A 26956-nucleotide genomic window follows, 5' to 3' on the forward strand; every position below is an offset into this window, starting at 1 on the left:
CCTCTATTGTCTGAGATGTGACAACCCTTTTAACTTAATCACAAAAAAACTAATTTCCAATGCATTTCAGCTCTGCCACAACATGACCTGCTAACCTAATATCAGTGATCTTCTCTTTAGCTCAGGAGAAAGTGTTAACAGGGCCAGTTTTCCATATTGATGACCTATCCACGACAAGTCTCATCAGACTCATCTCCCTCATAGTGCTGGCACGTGCAGCAAGGTTTGGCATGTCGGTTGTATAAAGGTACTGACTGCCAGCCGAAAAGTGACAGAGCACTGAAACCAGGTGGTCCGTCACTATACCATACTGGCCTCATTGCGGGCAGCATAGTAGAGGCAACAGGTTTCCTTTAAATGAGGAATGTGACCACATTAAATAATTTGTACCCCATTACAGTTCCTTTAACCTCCCCCTACACATAAGAAGCCACAGACATTAGTCTTTTGATGCAGCCTTCCAACCTCAATGGGATTTGCTGCCTTTCCAAAAATGGATACTGTAGTGAAAGATATTTTTGTCTGAGTGATGTCACAGTGACATTGTTATCTTGGAGTGATGTCATGGAATTCAAAGCATTCCTCAATGATAAGGATATCAGAAGCCGCAGAAGTGATCTGTCAACAAGCAGGAATGTCAAGAGCTAGAGACACAATGTGACTATCAATATCTTTATCTTTTTAGAGACTGTTTTGACATTTTATTTTATTTTTTCAAATTTACAACTACTGTATAAGGCTAACCATGCAAGTTATATAGCGCCATTGCACACTTGACATTTTCTAGAAATGGGTGAGTTTTTTTTTAGCTCATTAAAGAGGACATGTCACCAAAAGTACCATGTTATAAAGCAGGAGGAGCTGAGCAGATTGATGTATATCTTTGTAGAAAAAGATTCAGCAAAACTTGTAATTTTTACATTTATATCTGCAGCCTGTGAGGAGCTATCGGTACAGGAGGGAGGAGTTATCAGTGACTGACAGCTATCTCAGAGGGCCATCAATCACTGATAACTCCTCCCATCTGTACCAATAGCTGTTCACAGGAGATAGAAATAGTAGAGTTATAAATGTATAAATTACAGGTTTTTCTAAAGTTTCCACCCAAAAAAATATACATTAATCTACTGGGCTCATCCTGCTCTATAACTTGCTGCTTTCCGATTGCATTGCATTTTTTGGTGACAGGTTCTCTTTAAGTTCTTTCTCCAAAAAAGTTCTTGCAGAATAAGGCTCAGGGGCCAAATGTTTTCTAATATAGGGCCAGTTAGTCAGTAGGTTTTAAAGGGGTTTTCTGGGAGTCCAATATTGATGGCTTATGTTCAGGATGGGGGTTCGATTCCTGGCACTCACGATTAGCTGCTTGAAGATGCCGTGGTGCTCCAGTGGCCCATTCCTAGGCCAGTGACATCATATACATCAATCACATGGCCTAGATGCAGCTCAGTCCCACTCAAGTGAATGGTCCTGGGCTGCAATACCAAGCACAGCCACTATACAATGTATGGCGCTGTGCTTGTTTGTACGGAAGCTGCAGCGCTGACGGAGCATCGCAGTCTCTTCATACAGCTGACTGGCAGGGCAGCCGGGTGTGGGACCCTCACCGATAAGATATCGATGATCTAGCCTGAGGATAGGCCATCAGTATCAAACTCCTGGAAAACCCCTCTAATACTGCCTGCCTGATTTGTTCACTGGTGTAAGGCCAGGCGGTGGTTATGCTTGTGTAATCCCTAGCTGCAGTAGCTAAGACAACATAACAGAAAGCATTGTTTAGCAAACAGCTGGTTGTGAAATATTGGGATATTTTTGCCACTAAAGTAAACTAAAATCACTGTTCAAATTCTACACATTTCCTATGATCTTCAGCTCATTTAATGGAGCCTGTCAGCAGTTCTGACCATACAAAACTGCTGACAGCACTAGATAGGGGCCAGAGAGAGTAGGATAAAGGTACCTTTTGTGAATCTTTTATTATCAGAAGTAGTGAGAATATGAAGCTTTATTCTGCCAAGGTTCTGCTTCTGCAAGTGCCCAGGAGGCGGAGCTTCACGGTGAAGTGCTCCCTGCATTGTTCTGATGTATAGCCCCTCCCCTGTGGTCTGAGTGACAGCTGTAGCATCCAAACAGGAGACCACTACAGGTCACTCAGGGGATAAGCCTCTGAATGGTGGGAGTCTGACTGCTGGGACCCCCACCTATAATGAGAACCTGGATCTGATTTCACTGAATGGATGGAGTGGCAGATGAAGCATGTCTACTGCCATTATCTTCAGTTTCCATGGGACTGACAGAGATATCTGAGCACTGTACTCCGCTATCTCCAGGAATCCTATAGAGATGAATGGAGCGGCAATGTTCATGCTCGACCATTCATTTCTGGGGGGAAGCCTTGTGGGGCAAGGGACTGCCGTTCTTGTGATCGGTGAGGGTCCCAGTGATAGGACCTTCACTAATCTAATGCTGTGGATAGGGGATAACTTGAAATATACCCCTTTAATAACTTGCCACGACTCCTTTAATAAGAAAACAGTATGCTGTGCTCCCCCTACTGGTGGCTGCAGGTGGTCAGAATTCTGTCATTACTAAGTTCTTAATCATATACAGTATCTCCAAGTTGGTTTTTTGGCCGGAGAAAATACCGCAGCATGCTGCGCTTTTTGCTCCGGCCAAAAATCCTGAAGACTTGCCGCAAGGCCGGATCCGGAATGAATGCCCATTGAAAGGCATTGATCCGGATCCGGCCTTAAGCTAAACGCCGTTTCGGCGCATTGCCGGATCCGACGTTTAGCTTTTTCTGAATGGTTACCATGGCTGCCAGGACGCTAAAGTCCTGGCAGCCATGGTAAAGTGTAGTGGGGAGCGGGGGAGCAGCATACTTACCGTCCGTGCGGCTCCCGGGGCGCTCCAGAGTGACGTCAGGGCGCCCCAGGCGCATGGATGACGTGTTCGCATGGCACGTCATCCATGCGCATGGGGCGCTCTGACGTCATTCTGGAGCGCCCCGGGAGCCACACGGACGGTAAGTATACCACTCCCCCGCTCCCCACTACTACTATGGCAACCAGGACTTTAATAGCGTCCTGGCTGCCATAGTAACACTGAATGCATTTTGAAGACGGATCCGTCTTCAAATGCTTTCAGTACACTTGCGTTTTTCCGGATCCGGCGTGTATTTCCGGCAAGTGGAGTACACGCCGGATCCGGACAACGCAAGTGTGAAAGAGGTCTAAGTTCTTAATCATTTACAGTATCTCCTGCAGATATCTCATTTATAGAAATTTAGAAACATAATTCTATTTTTTTGAATTAATGGGTCTTTCGAGAGCCTCCACCTCCTCACCTTCGCTCTTCTTCTCCTCTTTCTTCATCTTCTTCAGACGTTTCAGTAGCCCACGAAGATCTGTGATACCATACTGGAAAGCAATCTTCTCATACTCCGAGGGAGGTGCCTTACGAAGGATCTCCCAAACATCGACGTCTGGTCCTGTATCCTGCTTGGCCTCATTACTGTCAAGAGAGATTATGTCAGTATACAGCCATGGATGCCTCCAGCCTGGACATCAGGACATCAGGGTGGAGGATGACAACCTCACAGTGACTACTGACCGGCTACAAACCTTTGAGGGCTTTGGTTGCCCAGATAAAGGTTGCAGATATTGAAGGTGTCTGCTACCAGTGCTGGCAATGTGCTATTACTTGATTGCTATGGGTCTACACATTGTATTATTTGAGTAGATGGCTTCTGCGTGTCAGTAGGTGACAAAAGCCATTGCAGAACCATAGGCTTTGAGTAACGAACCTTTGCAGACTTAGCAAACATGAAATTGATATTTAATGTGTTACATGCCATTGAAATACCAATTTAACATTTGCAACAATATCAACTGCAGCAATTTACTGCAACATGTGCAATACAAACCTGTTACCCAATAGTCATAATGTATCAGACATACATTTCCATTCCATCCATGACTTCAAGGGGTACCCCTATTTCAGGCATTGATGGCATATCGCTAGGACTGTGATGGCTAACCTCCAGCACTCCAGCTGGGGTGAAACTACGACTCCCAGCATGCTCCATTCATTTCTTTTGATTTCTGAGAACAACCAGGCCATCACAGCGCTAGGATATGCCTTCCATGTCAGATAGGGAAAATTGGTTACCTGGAATTTTGCTTTCCTTGAGTCCAAAGGCAGCACATGAAGGGTTAATCTTGCCTCATTCTCCCCACTAGGACCGCCCACCTGGATTAACATACAATTAGTATAATGACTTAGATAGTATATAAACACGCCCCCAACAACCATACTCTGTGTTTTAAAAATAGATTCAGACAATAGATGCATACAATTTATTTTTTATTTAGGGGGTGTATATATGTGCTGCCTTTGGACTCAAGGAAAGCAAAATTCCAGGTAACCAATTTTTCCATTTCCCTTTTCGTCCTCGGCAGCACAATGAAGGGATTTGGATAGATAGCAAAGGGAAGGGGGGGGGGTACTTCAACATAGGACTGCACTTCGTACACCCGTGCAAAAGGCTGAGCTCTTAGCATCGATGTCCAGCAGATAATAATGCTTCATGAAAGTTGATGGCGTAGACCAGGAAGCTGCATTGCAAATATCCGTTACTGAGACTTGTGCTTGCTCTGCCCATGATGCTGCTGTGGATCTTGTCGAATGGGCTCTAAGCGGAAACGGAGAAGCTTCACCCTCTAAGGAATAAGATTCCATAATTATGGCTTTAATCCATCTAGCGAGGGTGTCTTTAGATGCTTTCTGCCCTTTTCTTGGTCCAGCAAACAAAATAAATAGATTTTCAACAGCTCTAAATTCTTCTGTTCTTTGAAGATACATTTCAATAGCTCTCTTGACATCTAAGGTGTGTAGGAGAGCTTGGTCTTCATTGTAAGGTTCTGAAAAAAATACCGGAAGGAATTATTCCCTGTTCACATTAGAAGAAGATGGTACTTTGGGCAAGAAGGATGGCATGGTCCGCAATAGTACTCCATCTGGCAGAAATCTCAGATACGGATATTTAGAAGACAGAGCCTGTAATTCTCCAAGCTTTTTGCAGATGTAATGGCGACCAGGAATAATACTTTACAGGAGAGCCATTTTAGTTCAGCTTGTGCTAACGGTTCAACAGGAGGACCTGTTTCTTTAGTACCAGAGATAAGTCCCAGACAGGTATAGGGTCTCTAAATGCCGGTTTTAACCTTTCTACTACTTTAAAGAATCTGAATATTAACGGATGATGTACAAACTTGTTCTCAGTCATTGCGTTGATCGCTGTCATATGGACTCTCAATGTATTTGGTTTGAGACCTTTCTGGAAGCCGTCTTGAAGGAATTGGAAAATGGAAGAAACACTAATGTCTGTACAATTAGACTTCATCAGCCAGGATGCAAATAGTTTCTTAGCATATTTAATATTTGTAGAGTCTTTATGGGCACAGAGTAAAGTATTAATCACTGACTCAGAGAGACCTTTTTCTTCTAATCTGGACCTTTCCGTCTCCAAGCTGTAAGATGAAGTCTGTCTAGGTTTTGGTGATATAGCCCGTTCTGTAATAACAGATCGGGAACAAGCGGGAGTTTCCAATACTCTCCCTTCGACAAATGGAGTAGAAGAGAGAAGCAAGTCCTTCGGGGCCAAAACGGGGCTATTAGTATAGCCAGAGGCTTCTCCACTAGAATCTTCTGTAGAACCCTCAGAATGAGACGGACTGAAGGAAATATGTAAACAGACAGGCCTTTCTGGCTGATTGAGAATGCGTCCACTATCGTAGGTCTGTCGAACTTGTTTAGGGAACAAAATTTGAGTAGTTTTCTGTTCCGCCTGGACGCCATCAAATTCCAAGCTGGCATGCTCCACTTGGCTGTAATCTGTTGGAAGTAACGTGGGTTTAGCTTGGAAAAGAGATTAGAGATTTTACTTCTTTCTTTAGAGAATTGATCTTCGGTAGATGTAAGTAAAGGGTCATGGCACATGCATTTATCTAGAATCCCAGAAACAGCTTGGAAGTGGTAGGGTGGATGTCTGATTTTTCCCAGTTGATCAGGAACCCTAATGATTGGAGAAGGATGGTGACAACCTGAAGAATATTATGAGACTTTAACAGGCCCTCCGATGGAGCTACTATGAGCCAGTCGTCTAGATAAGGGAACACTTGTAAGGCCTGGAGACGAAGACTCTCCACTGCTATGACTGCAATCTTTGTGAATATCCTGGGAGCGGAAGAAAGACCCAAAGGTAGTGCTTTGAACTGGAAATGTCCTATTTTGCCATTCTTGAGAATGGCCACTCTCAGGAATTTTCTTGAAGACTGTCTTATAGGTATATGTAAGTAAGTATCTTTCAGGTCTAACGAAGCCATGAACTGACCCTCTTGAAGCACTGCAGTGACCGATCTTATGGTTTCCATTCTGAAGTTGATTTTTTTTATAACGATTCAGATAACAAAGGTCTATAATCAAATGCCATCTTCCCCCTGGCTTGGGAACTGGGAACAGCCTGGAATACACTCCTGCCCCTTCTTGATGTTTCGGAACCGGTTCTAATGCTCCTTTTTGTAGAAATTCTTCTACTAGTTGTATATCTCGTGGGTCTTCTTTTTGATTTAGAAGGGATCTGTTTCTTGGACAGCGATGGAAATCTAGAGCATAACCTTCTTTTATGATCTCCAGAACCCATTTGTCTGAAGTAGTCTTTTGCCAAGTTGAATAATATTAAGTAAGGCAACCCCCTACTCTTTGACTTCTGACGTCAGAATTCTGATTTGGATGGCTTATTTTCATCAATTTTTCTCCTTGATTTTTCTGACGATACTCCATGGAATCTACAGTCTGTTCTCCCTCTGTCAGAAGGTCCACGGAAGCCAGATCTCTGGTATCCTTGTCTTCTGTAGGGACGAAAAAACCTTGCCTGATTTTTTCGCCTGGACTGCGGGCTTCATCTTCCTTGTTGGCTTCTAGCAGTTTGTCCAGCTGAGAGCCAAACGATCTTCTTGGCTCAAAAGGAAGAGAACATAAATGACTCTTTGATGCCTTGTCTCCTGACCACAGTTTCAGCCAAATGGATCTAGCAGAATTAGAAAGTGCCATGTTCTTTGCTAGAACCCTTAAGGAATCTACAGAAAAATCGCAGAGGAAATCTGCTGCAAGCTTCATGGTTGGCTATTGCTAGAGTAATTTTTCCCTTCGTACTCCATCTTCTATATCTTTCCCAAAATGACTTAACCAGAGTCTAAGAGCATGGACTACTGGTACTGCAGCCATGGTGGCTTTATTGAGTGAAGCCAGATAGGTATGCAGTCTTTTTAAAAGGTTGTCTGCTTTTTTATCCATTGGATCCTTAAGCAAAGTGGAATCATCTGAAGGAAAAAATTATCTTCTGGCAAGTCTAGTGACAGCAGGATCAACCCTGGATGGAGACTCCCAGCTTACTAACTCAGAAGGATCCGTTTTGTACATGGCTTCAAATCTGGACCCTAGGTCCATCATTTTAATGGGATATTTCCATTCATTTTGAATGACAGATTCCAATACCGGATGGCTTGGGAATACACATGCTCTTTTTCTTGGAAAGTAGAATAAACTTTCTTCATCCTGATCAGCAGTTGTCTCCTTCTTAGACTCCATTATATTCTTTACCTCCTTTATTAAACAATTTGCATTTTCCTTTCTGAAAAGAAAATTATCTTCAGCAATGGTCAATTTATCTTCTGAACCAGAAGAAACTTCTCCTTCAGAGCGAGCAGATTTCTCAGAGGAGGAAGATGGTAATGGGTACAGCTTCTTTTTTACTGCCTTTCTTTTCTTTTGAGAATGTGACAGAATAGATTTTAAAAGTATCAAAAACTTTTTAGTTTCATCATCAGAAGCTTCATCAGGCTGAGAACAATCTACACAAATGTTAGATGAGTAGTCATCAGGCAGAGGTGGGATACAGGAGATGCACAGAGCATGTTTTCTCTTTTGCTTTTTTAGAGGTCTGGCAGGAGAGGACTTCTGAGAAGAACGAGCAGCTAATTCCACATCACAAGCCTCACAGTAATCACACAGGTGTTCATCAGGAAGGGGCTGTTCACGTGACGGACACAGCCTGTGCCTGTGTTTCTTAGATTTCTTTCCACCCTTGCTGGAATGGATGGACATCTGTTTAAATAATAGAAACAGGGACCCAGTTATTCACAAACATCGGCATCAATAAGTTAAGTCTGACCCAGGACAGAAACTGCACCTCGTAACTGCAAGAGCTCAGCCGCCAGGCATCATGGCTCTGCGCTACACCGCCTAAATACTTCACTTTGGTGCCAGAAACGGGAGGGAGGAGGCGCGCTGAACGATGTGCGTTCCATCAGTGCGTTCCACCGCCTTGCACAGGATGCTGACTTTGAATGTAGACACGCGCCTCCCGGCATGCGCACCGCGCTCACTGCCGTGCGATACTCTCCCGCCGGCCGCCTGGATCATGCCCGATACACAGGGTGAACGGAGCGGACACATCAATACAGAGCAGCGCCAGGGACACACCACCTGGCTATGCTGAACTCTAAGCCGTGTAACCTGGGAACACACCCCACGGTATAGGAGGCAAACACAACACAGGCGGGCTTCTCTTCAGGAACGAGGACAGATAAAAAACACAGAGTGTGGTTGTTGGGGCGTGTTCATATACTAAGTCATTATACTAATTGTATGTTTAATCTAGGTGGGCGTTCCTAGTGGGGAGAATGAGGCAAGATTAACCCTTCATGTGCTGCCTACGACGAAAAGGGAAAGGTGCAGATCCCACCTCTGGGACACACTTCTATCTGTAGTACGTGGCCCACGAAGTGAAGAAGAGCAACTGCGCATGCGCAGTGTGCTTACCATCCACTGTTATGGGACTGTTGGATGTAGCTGAGCCAGTACTCAGCTATTTCTAGAACTCCCATAGCAGGGTGGCCACCCATGTGTGGCTGTTCTCTTCACTTTAACGACCCCGTTCTGGAGGGGACCGGCACCTATCTGAAATGGATCGCCTTCAGTGTCTGAGGTGGGGAAAACCCCTTTATTTCCATTTGCAGGTTTTATTTGGAGACTCCCATTGCTTACTGGGAATGTGTCGCCTATATTTAGTAGTAGTAAGTAGTAACACATATTCCTTTTTCTCTAATTTGTTTCATTTTCTAATTGTAAAATGTTTTAGGCTACTTTCACACTAGCGTTCGTCGGTCCGCTCGTGAGCTCCGTTTGAAGGGGCTCACGAGCGGACCCGAACGCCTCCGTCCAGCCCTGATGCAGTCTGAATGGAGGCGGATCCGCTCAGACTGCATCAGTCTGGCGGCGTTCAGCCTCCGCTCCGCTCGCCTCCGCACGGCCAGGCGGACAGCTGAACGCTGCTTGCAGCGTTCGGGTGTCCGCCTGGCCGTGCGGAGGCGTGCGGATCCGTTCAGACTTACAATGTAAGTCAGAGGGAACGGATCCGCTTGAAGATGACACCATATGGCTCAATCTTCAAGCGGATCCGTCCCCCATTGACTTTACATTGAAAGTCTGAACGGATCCGCTCAGGCTACTTTCAGACTTAGAAATTTTTCTAAGTTATTAATGCAGACGGATCCGTACTGAACGGAGCCTCCGTCTGCATTAATATGATCGGGTCCGTTCAGAACGGATCCGATCAAGCGCTAGTGTGAAAGTAGCCTAACTCTATTTTCTAAGCAAGATTCTGGGGGCTTCCATTTTACTTGAGATGTAAAAGCATTCAGAGATATGTTCTACAGCAGTGATGTAGGCCATAGTTATAATAGACTGGAGAGGACTCATTGGCTTCCCTATGGGAGAGTGTTGTGGGCAAGCTCTTTGACCTGTGCAGTGGTCACTGTACAGGGAGGGGAAGTAGATAAGCTATACGATGCCATATATGGAGCAGATGCACCTATTGTGAATGGTGAGTACTGTGTTCTTTCTCTATGGGTGTTACCTTTTATTGTAATCCTGTCTGTGACGATAATGAGATGACTGCTGAGAAGGGATCTCTACAGAATAGGAAGCGTCACTAGGCTTGGTGACCAGTGTGAAAACAACAGGATTTTGTATATTTTTTTTAATATAGAAAGGGATATGGGGAATTTAAGAAAGTTGCCCAAAATTATTTTAAAATATACATTTAACAAAAAAACTGGTCATTTCTTGGTGACACATTCCCTTTTAGTCTCTTTTAAAATATTGCAAGGCATGCATTTCCATATAATCCTATATTCTATCCACAGTTTATGATTGGCCATTGTGCTTCCTGTTGAACAATTTACCTAAATTACACAATCTATCAAACAGTGGAATTGTCGGATTAACATTGATCACTTGTATTGTAGATAATTCATTCTCATCTCACAGTTTAGCAATTACATGACATATTCAGGTGATTTAAGGTGAATCTGGGCTGGAAATAGAGAATGAAATATGTTATTATTTTTCTCTGGGCATGTAATCTCAAGGGATTAACGGCACAAATAGCATAAAAAAAACGAAGTGTTTCTGTGAGATTAATCCCGTCATGAGATTTCATCTGGCGAAAACCTGTCCTTGTGGCTGTAGCCTTGTTATCTCATATTGGGGCTTAGAGAAGCTCGTTCATCAGGGCCGTAGCTGGGAGGGAAAGGGCAAGCGGGGCATGTGGACCCGGTGGTGGGTACCAGGGGGGATGTTAACAAGCAGCTCTGCCTTAGACAGGGTATTTAGATACAGGGCTCAATGTTTGCTTCAGGAACGTCTTCATCTGACCCTTAAAGATTCTTTTTTACAATGAAATAAAGCTGCAATTTGCTAGCAATAAAAACTCCACAAATAGAAACAGGTTGGTGGAAACCATCATTCTTTGGCTGGCTGTTCAGAAAAGTGAGCTGGTAGTCCCGTGTAAATCGCAACTGGAGCATGTGTTTATGGGGGAGATTAAATTATCGGCACTCCATGTTGTTAAGGACAGTAAATCCTTTTATAAAGAAAAGACTGAACGCCAGTCGAGAGAGTCCTTCAGGATACAAGAACTGGCACTGCTCATAGTCCTGTGGCTTCTATTTGTGTCATGTACATATAGGGGTGTACATAGAAGAGAAGGGGGTCAGGTGGCAAATATTGTGGCCCTTTCTTGGTACTTGTGAAAACCTCTGGACAAGTGGTTCCAGCTCTTTTATTGCCTTATTTTTCAAGGCAAAAGGGAGACAAGACCCTCCAATTATTTATATCCTCCATGAATTACCATTTCAGGATCACAACTACTCTTGAGTGCTTAGAAGGGCCATCAGTTTAAGACATTTGCTGACCCATAGCTTTACCATTTTGGTGCTTCTATGTTTAGTACACCTTTCGCAGCAGAAAATTTTTTTAGACGTAGGACCTTTCTTCTAAATGGTAGCTAATACGATTTGCCAGGATTAGGAAATCAATATTGAAGAACCCTGCTAAGGAAGAGGGAAATCCCTTATTTGGGAGCCCCAATTTTGATAGTGGGGAGTGGCTACAAAGAGCATATTTCTCTCTGAAGGACCCAGCCTGGCCATTCATTATGGGCAAGATGTAATACTACATCTGCCCTGTGGATGGTACTGTAGGAGATTTGAACACATATTTCAGCGGATTGTTGGGATTCCAGCAGTAAGACACCCACTTTATATTTGGAGGAACCTTCTAACAAAAAGGTATGGTCCAAAGTGGAGAATCCATTTAATAAATGTCTTAAAAGAGTTGACCAGAAGGAAAATAAAATGGTAAAGGGTCAAAGTAAGCAAAAACACTATAAAAGAAGCAGTATCTCACCGCCACTCCCATTACGATGAAGGTCTCTGCTTTCTGGTCCTGTCTCTGTACACAGGAAATGCCTGCTCAGCCAATCACTGCCCACAGTGGAGACCAGCATCCAGAAAGTAGACACCAATAGAGGATCCTTTGAGGTTCTTTTAATTTTTTAACCCACTATGATCCCTTTGCCAAAGTTTTTCCATTTTGGACGACCTCTTTAACAATCTCCAACTATGACTTTTATGAGCTTGGCTCAGGGGAACATAGCATTACTTCAGGAGACAATAAAATTCATGGCTCCTAAATTAAAAAAGGTCTCTAGTCACAGATCACCTCTTGGCCTTATGGGAAGACCTTCTTGCGTTCTGGGTCTTACCGATTTACACAACGCAGGAAACTGCTGGACTTTCAAAGAGGCATTCAGAAAAGCATGCATCGGAGACAGCACCCGCATCACCGGGGCAAGAGAGAGCAAGACACGTCAGTGCAAGTCAATCACCATAACCACCATCACTTGCCAAGACCGGGCAAAGAGATAGACAGAAAGGCAGACATAATTTCTTGGACATGCAGTACAAAGAAATTGTCCACTACATGCAAAAAGAGAACGTGACAACCACAAAGAGTGAAAAAAAACTAAAAACTGTGGAAAACCTGGGCCAGTGAAGGCCAGGACTAGAGGAACCTAAGAACAGGCTAGTGAAGCTTTAGGTGCTCTCCAAAACTCTATGGCTGTGACAGCGTTCACGGAGCACATTTGTTGACAACTTGGGGCAAAATTTGTTCCATATATGTCTACTTTCACCTTCATAGTAAATAACCATTACAACGTTTCTACATCAAAATTCAGCCTTGGTTGCAAGAAGGAACACAGCTTCTACCACATTATTCATATGGTCAAGGTGATTATAGGAAGCTCCGAAGGATCATGGAGAACTATTGAGGAAACCAATTGTTGCCACTTGACGATCCTTCCTTAGGATAGTGTGGAGCTGGTTGGGGGCTGACTTCAAAAATTGCCGGTGATTAGCTGAATGACCTGGCTGTGGCACTTGTTGTTTTCCCCAGGAACAGCGCCATACATCAGGTTATGGCTGTGCTTGGAACTGCAGCTCAACTGAATGGGACTTACTGTAGCCACAACCATATGCATGGCGCCATGCCTAGCTAAATATTGAAGGAACCATGGGTCCTTTAGTCAGCTGATCAATGGGAGGTGGACACACCTGGTCAAACAGCGATAGGCTATCCTAAAGAAATCCGTTTAAGGAATGGCAAATTTCCTCGAGGCACTTAGTCAACTGCCATAAAATTATATTTTATGGGGACCTTCAAGATCAACGTCCAACCCATTTTAAAGCATCTTTTTAGTCTCTTCTAGATGAATTTCCCACCATTGGTTTTAGCGGGCGGTCAGGGGTTATACACGTTTGCTCTGTGGATTGCTGTCACAGCCAAGTGTTCGCCAAAAATTGTGCATTGTGAAGATAAGGCGGCATCTAAAGGAATGTGGTATAAGCAGTCTGAAGTTGCAAGGGTTGCAGTTAGTTAAAAGTCATAGGTTACCAACAAGCAGTCAAGGAAGCCATTGTTCACCCGATGTACTACAGAGAATACCGTTTTATCATATAACCAAAGAGATGACGGTTTTCCTAATTAAAAGGGATGTAACCCTCGGGTCAGTTTCCTATTCAATTTAAGTTACAACGGTGATGTGAACTCAGCCTTTGGGCGGGTTCTCACCAGCGTTAGGTAGAGTTATAACGGAATATAATGGAATTTTAGGACAGAATGCAAAACTGAACCCTTTAAGTGGCCTTCTGTTTTGCTCACTCCTAATACATTTCTATGGGCACAAATAACGTTTCCGTTTTTTTCCGTTATGCATGACGGGAAAAAAACTCCCGTTGACAGGAATTATAATAGAATTAACTAACGCGAACCCGCCCCCATCGGTATAAGGCTGTGGCACCCACTTCAGCCTCCCATTACTCTGCCCTGTCCTCTCTGGTTCCTAAAGAGCACCACACAACCTGGAAAGATACCATGACCCAGTGCACTTAGGCGTCCCCTGGTTGACCCCTACATTTCAGCATTATTTAACGAGGCCCCGTCCCCTCTCCTGATATCTCCATTTTACTAACTATTTTCATCCCCCATGTAATAACGATTCTGGAGCATCTATTCTTATGTCTGTATGCGGTGCCATTCCTGCTAAAAGATTATGAATGAATTGCTATCATGGGTGTTACCAGTTGGCAGCCCTGATTGCATAGAGTCAGACTGTGCAGGGCTCCCCCCCTCCAACTGGTAACACTCATCTGGACCTTCATTGCAAACTGCTAGCAATTTTTTTTATAACGTCTAGAACAGTGTTTCCCAACCAGTGTGCCTCCAGCTGTTGCAAAACTACAACTCCCAGCATGCCTGGACAGCCTTTAGCTGTGTGGGCATGCTTGGAGTTGTAGTTTTGCAACAGCTGGAGGCACACTGGTTGGGAAACACTGGTCTAAAAGGAAAAGGAATAATAAAGGAATAACTCAACATAGAGTCATTAGAATAGAAGCTCCAGAATTGTTATTACATGGGGAATGCAAGTAGTTACAAAAAACAGAGATGTCAGGAGAGGGGATAGGTCCTTTTTAAGTATTTTTAGGGTTATTAAAATTGCACCCACTAATATATAAAGCACCAGAATACGCAGAATGATGTTTAACGGTTCCAGTCCTGGCGCCCGCACTGTGGGAGGCGATGGGCTAACTAAATCTAAAGTTATTTTAATGAAAATTTGCAGTAAAGTGGGAAATTTAGTATCATAAATTCTTTGCCGCTAATGCTTCTTTTCATTACATATAGACTGAAAACACTTCGACCCTCGGCCTTAGTAGTTGAAATGTATTCAAGCCACCATAAACAGTGACTAGATCTATTCAATGGGCTACTTGTGAGACTGATTTCTCAATACATACACGGGTAGTATACTCGCCAACTCAGAGAGGCCCTCAAAATCATAGGAAGCCTCCAGGACTCCTGCAAAAGCTGGCTAAACTGCCAAGTGGTGCAGACACCAGCGCTGTATTGTGCTTGATGCTGACATGCTGATTCATCATAAGCAGCCATGGCATCCAAATGCACACTATGAATAAGATGTATACTCTGCAAAAGAGTTGTCTTTTGCACCAAATTCCCCAGACTCTAGATTCAGAAAGTTGGTGTGTATGATTTATAGCAGACAGAACTCTATTTTTTCTTAGAGCTCAAAACTGACCTCTCTAGATGTAACTAAATTCTGGTTTCCTGCAGCCACCACTAGAGGGAGCTGAGCAGCTTTTGTTCATATATATATATATATATACATACAGTGTGCTGTGATCTCATGAGCTCCCTCTAGTGGTGGCTGCAGACAGTCTATCAATTAAAGGAGTATTCTAGTCCTTTTATATTGATGGCCTATCCTTGGAAGGGGTCTGAGACCCCGCACCCCTCACCGATCCGCTCTGATCATTGCGTGTGGCGGAGGGAGCTGGCTATTGCAGCACTGCTCCCATTGAGGTGAATGCAAGTAACCAGCTTTGTTCGCCACACAATGAATGCTGCTGTGAAGTTCTGGCACCCAAGCCGTTGTGGGGTGTCGGTCACTTGCTGATCAGATATTGACTTACGTGGTAAATTCGTAGTGTACAAGCCCCACCCTTTGGAATGTCACCGAACCCAACTGGTACTGCCTGATGATGGGTGAGGCTTATGACGATGATGGATGGGGCCTGATGATGGGTGAGGCTTATGACGATGGGTGGGACCTGATGATGGGTGAGGCTTATGATGATGGGTGGGGCCTGATGATGGGTGAGGCTTATGATGATGGGTGGGGCCTGATGATGGGTGGGGCCTGATGATGGGTGAAGCTCATGATGATGAGTGGGGCCTGATGATGGGTGAGGCTTATGATGATGGGTGGGGCCTGTGATAGGTGGGGCCTGATGATGGGTGAGGCTTATGATGATGGGTGGGGCCTGATGATGAGTGAGGCTTATGATGATGGGTGGGGCCTGATGATGGGTGAGGCTTATGATGATGGGTGGGGCCTGATGATGGGTGGGGCCTGATGATGGGTGAGGCTTATGATGATGGGTGGGGCCTGATGATGAGTGAGGCTTATGATGATGGGTGGGGCCTGATGATGGGTGAGGCTTATGATGATGGGTGGGGCCTGATGATGGGTGAGGCTTATGACGATGACGGATGGGGCCTGATGATGGGTGAGGCTTATGACGATGGGTGGGACCTGATGATGGGTGAGGCTTATGATTATGGGTGGGGCCTGATGATGGGTGGGGCCTGATGATGGGTGGGGCCTGATGATGGGTGAAGCTTATGATGATGAGTGGGGCCTGATGATGGGTGAGGCTTATGATGATGGGTGGGGCCTGATGATAGGTGGGGCCTGATGATGGGTGAGGCTTATGATGATGGGTGGGGCCTGATGATGAGTGAGGCTTATGATGATGGGTGGGGCCTGATGATGGGTGAGGCTTATGATGATGGGTGGGGCCTGATGATGGGTGGGGCCTGATGATGGGTGAGGCTTATGATGATGATGGATGAGGCCCTGCCTATTTTGGACCCTGGGACAGTCCCTGCAAATTAGAGAATTTGGCATCTATGTATTCATGGCCTATCTTGAGGACAGGCCATTAATATAAATGGACCAGAAACCCCTTTACCGCTATCTTTAGACTTTCTTGAGATACTAAGTTCAAATATATTAAATTTTTTAAATTCCAACCATCCCTATGATCCGTATTTACAATTACCCACAATTGGTTTTTTACGTATTTTACTTTTTCAGCCTGTCTTTAGATGACGCGACCCCCTCCACCCAGAATAACTCCTCTCCTAAACTCAGGTTCTTTCATGTTCCTTTCTTTCATTCAAGCCGTGAAGTGATGAGAGATCCATCTGACAAATAGGGCTTAATATAGCAGCACGGCTCTTTCTTCAGACTATGATGGATGCGATCCTGTTACTCACTGGAGACCAGCTGTCACTTCCACACAAAGGTGCTATTCCCTGAGAAAGAGACAGCTGCTTTGTGCGCTCTCTTCCAAACTCTCCATTTTCTGGAGGACCGGGGACATTTATCGGATTAGTGGGCCTCTAGCATTGCACTCACTGTCTATATAGATATATATATAAATGATTAGCAGAACCAGTGGCAATGACTCACTAGTTAGATCTGATCAGCGGCATGAGAGGATGATTGGCGAGTGCGACATTCGCTAAGCGTTACTAAATGCGTATTGCTGGCCCATGGACCTCAGTCCAAGTATTCGGCGTATTAGGCTCGGCTAGAAGCGTCAGTAAAGCTGACTCAATCATGCAGATGGCAGGCATATCATCGAGAACTTACTCTCTGTATACGGGAACAAGGGCAGAAAGAATAAGAAAAAGATTATTATAGAAAAAAAAAGAAAATGGTAGTTTTTGTGAAGTGTTACAGAGACAAAGATAAGAAGTACATAAGAGTGCAGCAAGCATTGCAAGATCCAAGGATCAGGGTAAATTCACACATGGAAGATTTGCTGCAGACATTTCTGTGACTGACCCAATTATCTGAATGGTCTGTTGTTTGTTTCTAGAAATACATGGTCTTTCTGCCAAAACAACCCCATCCCGATGAATGGAGCTGATTTTCAGTTGCAGGAATTTCTGCAATAAAATCTGACGCATTTGTGAATCAACCCTTAGAAGAATAGAGCAGAGAACGTGTTGCTGCAAGCAATGCAAACATTGAACACAGCAGACACTGCCAAAGAGCATGTATTGAGGAAGCACTTGGTGCATCCCCATCACCAAGTGATTCTTCTATATGTGCAACACAGCAGGACAAAGAAACGTTGCAAGTAATACTAGAGCACATGACAAAACTAAGGCTGCAAGCAAATGTAGAGCATAAGACAAAAGAGTTGCCGCAAGCAATGCTAGAGGAAGGACAATAGATGCTGCAAGCAATGCTAGAGCACGGGACAAAAGGGATGCTGCAAGCAATGCTAGAGCACGGGACAAAAGGGATGCTGCAAGCAATGCTAGAGCACGGGACAAAGGGGATGCTGCAAGCAATGCTAGAGCACGGGACAAAGGGGATGCTGCAAGCAATGCTAGAGCATGGGACAAAGGGGATGCTGCAAGCAATGCTAGAGGAAGGACAATAGATGATGCTGCAAGCAATGCTAATGCTAGAGCACGGGACAAGGGATGCTGCAAGCAATGCTAGAGCACGGGACAAAGGGGATGCTGCAAGCAATGCTAGAGCATGGGACAAAGGGGATGCTGCAAGCAATGCTAGAGCACGGGACAAAAGGGATGCTGCAAGCAATGCTAGAGCACGGGACAAAGGGGATGCTGCAAGCAATGCTAGAGCATGGGACAAAAGGGATGCTCCAAGCAATGCTAGAGCATGGGACAAAAGGGATGCTCCAAGCAATGCTAGAGCACGGGACAAAGGGGATGCTGCAAGCAATGCTAGAGCATGGGACAAAAGGGACGATGCAAGCCACGGTAGAGTACATGATAAAAAAAAGATGCTGCAAGTAATGCTAGAGCACTAGACAAAAGGGGGGCTGCAAACAATGGTAGAGCACAGGACAAAGGGGATGCTGCAAGTAATGCTAGAGGCAGGACAATAGATGATGCAAGCAATGATAGAGCACAGTAGAAAAGGGATGCTGCAAGTGAAACTAGAACACAGAACACAGGATATGCAACAAGCAATGCAAAGCAGGAAAAAGTAGGTACAGTAGGAAGTGTGACAATAGAGCAAGGCAAAAGGAACATTGCAAGCAAGCAAGCAAGCAAGCAATGATAAACCACAAAATGAATGGGAGGAAGCAACCTCTAAGACAGTGGATGGATGACAAAGGGTATGCTATAGTCATACAATAAATAACAAGCAATTCTACTGCAGGGCACAATGATTGCATCCAGCAGCGCTAAAGCACATGAGGAAGTATTTCCAGCAAGAGAACATGGAAATAAAAGGGAATGAAGCAAACAAGTATGGTGCCCTGCAAGAAATATGATGGAGTAGGACATAGAGACAAAGAGCAGACGGTCCAGTAGCATAGGGAACATAACAAGCCATTCCTGAGGAAGGATTCTGCAAGCAATGCAAGAGCACTGCAAGCAGCGGACTGCTGGCAACAGAAGCGGCCTACGGGTCTTCCCTCATACTGACTATGTAGGTATAAAGGAAGTGTCCTTGTACCTTCCTGATTAACTCCCCAAGTCAACGATTGTCTCCAACACTAGAAAAGCCTGGTCTGGAGGAGAAGGAACCCCCTGTGCTTCGTGCCAGCTCTTGCCAGATAGCAAAAGGGACGCAGGGAGCAAAGTAGATTTGCCACAGACATTGCAGGTAGCATAAGGAGGTATAGCAAGCAATGCGAGAGAGCTATACGAGGGTGTAGCCAGCGAGGAGCGGAGACATAAAGCTATTCAGCTAGAGGGGCACAGAAAGCAATAGTCACAATACAGCAATGAAGAATTACAGTGTAAATCAGAGACATATCAGATGTACAGATTGATAGGACAATGCGCCATGTAACACGGGATGTTCAAAGCTTATATCCTCACTGCCTCTCACAGGGTCATGAATGGAAGTTTCACTGCGTCGGTGCTAAAAATTGTCAAATATATTATAATTTTGGATAAATTCATTAGGGACGATTTATCAAGACCAGAGCATGCTGCATCGGTCTTGATATCCCTGTGTCGGTGGATTCGCCCAATTTATGTGGAGGCACAGGGGTCGTCATAAACTAGGCGCATCCTCTGACAATCCGTGTGCCTAAACTGGATAAATGTGTCTGGCCTGCTGACCCCTCACAATGCCCCCTTTTCGGAAAGTGGCAAAGGGCGGCACAGAAACGCCAACATTTTGTCACAGTGGAATATTTAATGTCACTAACACAGGGTTTGCCCCTTTTTTATGCCACAAAAATGGCGTAGGGAGATGATAAATCTCCTCCCGTGAGTTAATGGACGTACGCACAAAGATGGGTATACGTACAATAGGTTATTTTAAATGAAAATGTTGAATTTTTAACAAATTTGTTGGAAAGTCGAAAGAAAAATTTGGAATGGAACTGCAAGAAATTGTAAGGATCGGAAGCTTGGAATGGAGACCTGGATGTCATTACCATGCTAACAGACATGGAAGCTGCTATGGGGCCCAGAAAATTAAAGGGGTTCAACAAGATTTACATATTGATGACCTATCTTCACGATAGGTCATCAATATGAGATGGGTGGGGGTCCGACACCCAGGACCCCCGGCGATCAGCTGTTTGAGGAGGCCGCAGCCATCGCACAGCGCTGTACAATTGAATGGGGCTAAGCTGCGTCTAGGCCTTCTGACCAATGAACATGACGTTACTTGGCCTAGGAAGAGGCGTAAGTGCTCACAGAGAGCTGCGGCCTCTTTGTACAGCTGATCGGTGGGGGTGCTAGGTGTCGGACCACCACCGATCTGATATTGATGACTTATCCTGAGGATAGCTCACCAATATCTGTAGCTCTGCCAACCTCAGCTGACATGAAGGAAATGTAAAAAAGTGTCACAGAACATGTCCATGTCCATTTCTAATTGCAACATTGAACGCGTAGGACGTATCATTGTGAAGATCTAATCTATTTATAGTCAACTCTTAAGGGATTAGACCCTGGTGGCAAGTGATGGGCTCCAAGGTCACCTTCAGATGTCTTCTGGAGGATCTTTTGGATCCATTATTCTAAGAGTCTGGGTCCATCAGAAGATCCTCTACTACTCTGATGGGCCAGTCTGACTTTGGACATACTTCCTGAACATATGACAGTCAATGTTCTCCCCTGTTAATGGCAGCCTTTTGGCTTCCAAATTTTCAGTCCATCCTGTGAGTCATACTCCCATACCTTGTGAGAGGGGATATAACGCATTCAAAACCATGGCTGGGCACAGGAGGACAGTCCCATGTGAGAGATATATCACTAACTAAGGCTCACCTTTTCTTAAGAATAGAACTGAAGTCCAGTTCTCCAGCTTCTTCAGTCCCGTCTCCACTGTAATAAAATACAAAAAGTCCCCAAAATGAGTATTGTACCACAATGGTAGAAACAGAGATGATGCCAACCTCATGAGTGTAGAACGTTAAAGGCTGATGTCAAGGTGGTCATCATCTTTATTATCACCAATATGGCTGCATTGAGTCATATAGGTTCTGTATTACACCAGTGATACCCAGACCTCCTCCACACCTAGATCACCATAGGTTCTGTATTACACCAGTAATACCCAGACCTCCTCCACACCTAGATCACCATAGGTTCTGTATATCGCAGGAGAGGCAGATATTGCTGCAGTAATATGGATGCTAAAATATGACTTCAATGTGCCATCTGAATGCATCCTTATCATTGCAGACCAGAATAAGCATTTCTACTGATGGGAGAGAGAAAATGACGGTATGCACATAGTCGGTTTTCATGTTTAACGGATCCATGGTTTGCAAACCACAAGATGGATATGGTTATGTGTATGAGGCCTTCTCCATAGACCTTGTCTTGTATTGCAGCTCTGCCCTATTCATTAGAATATGGCGAAGTTGCCCTACACAGTCCATGGACAAGGGCTCATGCACACGAACATAATTTCTGACCCACATTTTTTCGGGTCGGATGCAGACCCATTCACTTCAATGTGCAAAAGACCGTGTGCTGTCCACTTCTGTATTTTTGTTCCACGGCCCCGCAAAAATATAGAACATCTCCTATTCTTGTCCGAATCATGAACAAGGATAGGACGGTTCTATTATGGCCCGGGCATAATGCGCAACGCACGTGGCCGGTATCCGTGTTTTGCAGATCCGCAGTTTGCGGACCGCAAAACTGGCAACGGTTGTGTGCACAAGTCCTAAACCTGCTGATTTTCATGGGACTGGCTAACCATCTGTGTCTGGACATGTCTTAACTTTCTCCCAGTGGTAGAGTTTGAGGAAAAGAAGATCAGACAGTTGGTTTTCAACATGTCTGATTTTAGTTCTCGTTATGGAAAATCTGCTTCTAGCGGCAGCTTTCTCCCCTCTCCCCGTTTGGAGGAGGATGGGAGGGAGCAGCAGCCTTCGCCCTGCAGTCCATAGATGATCGGTGGGATCGGTTTGTGCTACGGTTGTACAAATTGGACCATTTGCATCCTGGGATATGACCAGTCCTGCAAGCTGGGAAGAAAAAGGCAACCTAATTATTTATAACACCAATTATACATACAACATCAGTGACAAGTTTGAGAAAGTGGGAGAAATATTTGCAAAATGTGCTTGGGTGGCAAGGGACAGACATAGCATAGCCTACGGCAATATATAGACGTTACAAGCTGTATGTTCTGGGGAAACATAAATCTTGTGATGACAGCTGGTAATACAAGCTTCCTAGAGCCAGAGAGCATTACATTCTATACATCGAGTTGTGCACAGCATGCAAGAAAGAGTGAGCGGTGGATGGAGGTGTAGGGCGGTATAACAGGGACTCAATACAGTTGTATTGATAATCAAAGGACAGAATCAGATCTTCATTCACAACACACAATTCTGGTTTTTCATTTGCTCGGCAATAATCCCAATGATAAAATGATGAGAGTCTTCCTAACGGATGGGAAATCGGGTCTTATACTGAAGAGATCTTGACTCCATATCAGGGCTGGCACCAGGCAAAGACCAGTCCATTCCAAGTGCTGGGCTACACATAGGGCCGCTCTGCACAATAAGCAACACTTTAAGACAAGTGACCATTATATTCCTTCTTCTACTAAATTATGAGCTACTTGCCTCTTCTTTTCTCTCAAGCTTGCCATCTCCAAGCCAGTCGTCATACTCTGGTGGTAAGACCTAAGCTAAATACTGTCCCATCTTTGCACTGGTAGAAAAGGAGGTGTAAGAAACTTAACTTATATGGAATCAAACTCTGGACTTGCTCTGTGGACAATATCGACCTGTAACTGAACTTCCTCTGCCTGATTAGTCTGTCTTGTCTGTAATCCTGTTTGTTTCTAGCTTCGTCACTACTACTCGCTCCTGTGTGCCGAACTCTGCAGACATCTGACCACAACTGATCGCTCTCTTCTGTGTATCAAACTCTGCAGACATCTGACCACAACTGATCACTCTCTTCTGTGTGCCGAACTCTGCATACATCTGACCACTGGTGATCGCTCTCTTCTGTGTACCAAACTCTGCAGACACCTGACCACAACTGATCGCTCTCTTCTGTGTATCAAACTCTGCAGACATCTGACCACAACTGATCGCTCTCTTCTGTGTACCAAACTCTGCAGACATCTGACCACAACTGATCGCTCTCTTCTGTGTACCAAACTCTGCAGACATCTGACCACTGGTGATCACTCTCTTCTGTGTACCAAACTCTGCAGGCATCTGACCACAACTGATCACTCCCTTCTGTGTGCCGAACTCTGCAGACATCTGACCACTGGTGATCACTCTCTTCTGTGTGCCAAACTCTGCAGACATCTAACCACAACTGATCACTCTCTTCTGTGTGCCGAACTCTGCATACACCTGACCACAACTGATCGCTCTCTTCTGTGTACCAAACTCTGCAGGCATCTGACCACAACTGATCGCTCTCTTCTGTGTACCAAACTCTGCAGGCATCTGACCACAACTGATCACTCCCTTCTGTGTGCCGAACTCTGCAGACATCTGACCACTGGTGATCACTCTTCTGTGTGCCGAACTCTGCATACATCTGACCACAACTGATCGCTCTCTTCTGTCTACCAAACTCTGCAGACATCTGACCACTGGTGATCGCTCTCTTCTGTGTGCCGAACTCTGCAGACAGCTGACCATAACTGATCGCTCTCTTCTGTGTACCAGACTCTGCATACATCTGACCACAACTGATCACTCTCTTCTGTGTGCCGAACTCTGCAGACATCTGACCACTGGTGATCGCTCTCTTCTGTGTACCAAACTCTGCAGACATCTGACCACTGGTGATCACTTATTCATCTATATCAAACTCTGCAGACATCTGACCACTGGTGATCGCTCTCTTCTGTGTACCAAACTCTGCATACATCTGACCACTGGTGATCACTCTCTACTGTGTACTAAACTCTGCAGACATCTGACCACTGGTGATCACTTATTCATCTATATCAAACTCTGCAGACATCTGACCACTGGTGATCGCTCTCTTCTGTGTAACAAACTCTGCAGACATCTGACCACAACTGATCACTCTCTCCTGTGTACCAAACTCTGCATACATCTGACCACTGGTGATCACTCTCTACTGTGTACCAAACTCTGCATACATCTGACCACAACTGATCACTCTCTTCTGTGTGCCGAACTCTGCATACATCTGACCACTGGTGATCGCTCTCTTCTGTGTACCAAACTCTGCAGACACCTGACCACAACTGATCGCTCTCTTCTGTGTATCAAACTCTGCAGACATCTGACCACAACTGATCGCTCTCTTCTGTGTACCAAACTCTGCAGACATCTGACCACAACTGATCGCTCTCTTCTGTGTACCAAACTCTGCAGACATCTGACCACTGGTGATCACTCTCTTCTGTGTACCAAACCCTGCAGGCATCTGACCACAACTGATCACTCCCTTCTGTGTGCCGAACTCTGCAGACATCTGACCACTGGTGATCACTCTCTTCTGTGTGCCAAACTCTGCAGACATCTAACCACAACTGATCACTCTCTTCTGTGTGCCGAACTCTGCATACACCTGACCACAACTGATCGCTCTCTTCTGTGTACCAAACTCTGCAGGCATCTGACCACAACTGATCGCTCTCTTCTGTGTACCAAACTCTGCAGGCATCTGACCACAACTGATCACTCCCTTCTGTGTGCCGAACTCTGCAGACATCTGACCACTGGTGATCACTCTCTTCTGTGTGCCGAACTCTGCATACATCTGACCACAACTGATCGCTCTCTTCTGTCTACCAAACTCTGCAGACATCTGACCACTGGTGATCGCTCTCTTCTGTGTGCCGAACTCTGCAGACAGCTGACCATAACTGATCGCTCTCTTCTGTGTACCAGACTCTGCATACATCTGACCACAACTGATCACTCTCTTCTGTGTACCAAACTCTGCAGACATCTGACCACTGGTGATCACTTATTCATCTATATCAAACTCTGCAGACATCTGACCACTGGTGATCGCTCTCTTCTGTGTACCAAACTCTGCATACATCTGACCACTGGTGATCACTCTCTCCTGTGTATCAAACTCGGCATACATCTGACCACTGGTGATCACTCTCTACTGTGTACTAAACTCTGCAGACATCTGACCACTGGTGATCACTTATTCATCTATATCAAACTCTGCAGACATCTGACCACTGGTGATCGCTCTCTTCTGTGTAACAAACTCTGCAGACATCTGACCACAACTGATCACTCTCTCCTGTGTACCAAACTCTGCATACATCTGACCACTGGTGATCACTCTCTACTGTGTACCAAACTCTGCATACATCTGACCACAACTGATCACTCTCTCCTGTGTACCAAACTCTGCATACATCTGACCACTGGTGATCACTCTCTACTGTGTACCAAACTCTGCATACATCTGACCACAACTGATCACTCTCTCCTGTGTACCAAACTCTGCATACATCTGACCACTGGTGATCACTCTCTACTGTGTACCAAACTCTGCATACATCTGACCACTGGTGATCACTCTCTACTGTGTATCAAACTCTGCAGACATCTGACCACTGGTGATCACTCTCTACTGTGTACCAAACTCTGCATACATCTGACCACTGGTGATCACTCTCTACTGTGTACCAAACTCTGCATACATCTGACCACTGGTGATCACTCTCTACTGTGTATCAAACTCTGCAGACATCTGACCACTGGTGATCACTCTCTACTGTGTACCAAACTCTGCAGACATCTGACCACTGGTGATCACTCTCTACTGTGTACCAAACTCTGCATACATCTGACCACTGGTGATCACTCTCTACTGTGTACCAAACTCTGCATACATCTGACCACTGGTGATCACTCTCTACTGTGTATCAAACTCTGCAGACATCTGACCACTGGTGATCACTCTCTACTGTGTACCAAACTCTGCATACATCTGACCACTGGTGATCACTCTCTACTGTGTACCAAACTCTGCATACATCTGACCACTGGTGATCACTCTCTACTGTGTATCAAACTCTGCAGACATCTGACCACTGGTGATCACTCTCTACTGTGTACCAAACTCTGCAGACATCTGACCACTGGTGATCACTCTCTACTGTGTACCAAACTCTGCATACATCTGACCACTGGTGATCACTCTCTACTGTGTACCAAACTCTGCATACATCTGACCACTGGTGATCACTCTCTACTGTGTATCAAACTCTGCATACATCTGACCACTGGTGATCACTCTCTACTGTGTACCAAACTCTGCATACATCTGACCACTGGTGATCACTCTCTACTGTGTATCAAACTCTGCATACATCTGACCACAACTGATCACTCTCTACTGTGCACCAAACTCTGCAGACATCTGACCACAACTGATCACTCTCTTCTGTGTACCAAACTCTGCATACATCTGACCACTGGTGATCTCTTATTCCTCTATATTAAACTCTGGAGACATCTGACCACTGGTGATCTATTATTCCTCTATATCAAACTCTGCAGACATCTGACCACAACTGATCGCTTTCTTCTGTGTACCAAACTCTGCATACATCTGACCACAGGTGATCTCTCTATCCTGTGTACCAAACTCTGCATACATCTGACCACAGGTGATCTCTCTATCCTGTGTACCAAACTCTGCATACATTTGTTCTGGAGGATGCCAGTTGATAAATATGCAATATATAAAATCTAGTTGCGATGGCAGACATGTTAATAGACGTTGCAGTTATGACTGTAAACCTAGGGGCATGTTGGCTAGGGTAGACATTACATTTGGCTTTGAAATCTTGTCTTCTAGAGGGATAGACCTCTCAAAGAACATGGTCAATATGCATAAGATATGGAAGTGAAAATCTGCCACAGGAACTCTAGTCTAGATAAAGAGGTGGTCTTCT

General features: G+C 44.9%; 1 protein-coding gene across 3 annotated transcripts in view; it reads right to left on the reverse strand.

Annotated features, from left to right (window-relative positions):
- The window catches only part of MYBPC3 (myosin binding protein C3), a 101078-nt gene that overhangs the window by 54504 nt on the left and 19618 nt on the right, over positions 1-26956 (reverse strand). For 2 of the 3 annotated variants that reach the window (XM_044269496.1, XM_044269498.1), the window contains 4 exons: positions 20830-20886; positions 17201-17203; positions 12167-12190; positions 3344-3510 (listed from right to left, as the gene is read on the reverse strand). In XM_044269496.1, the coding sequence (XP_044125431.1) occupies positions 3344-3510; positions 12167-12190; positions 17201-17203; positions 20830-20886 (251 nt within the window). The remainder of the gene's footprint in view (positions 1-3343; positions 3511-12166; positions 12191-17200; positions 17204-20829; positions 20887-26956) is intronic. The other variant, XM_044269497.1, reaches the window with a different exon arrangement.

The sequence above is a fragment of the Bufo gargarizans genome, chromosome 10, assembly GCF_014858855.1.
Source record: "Bufo gargarizans isolate SCDJY-AF-19 chromosome 10, ASM1485885v1, whole genome shotgun sequence".
Lineage (NCBI taxonomy): Eukaryota > Metazoa > Chordata > Amphibia > Anura > Bufonidae > Bufo > Bufo gargarizans.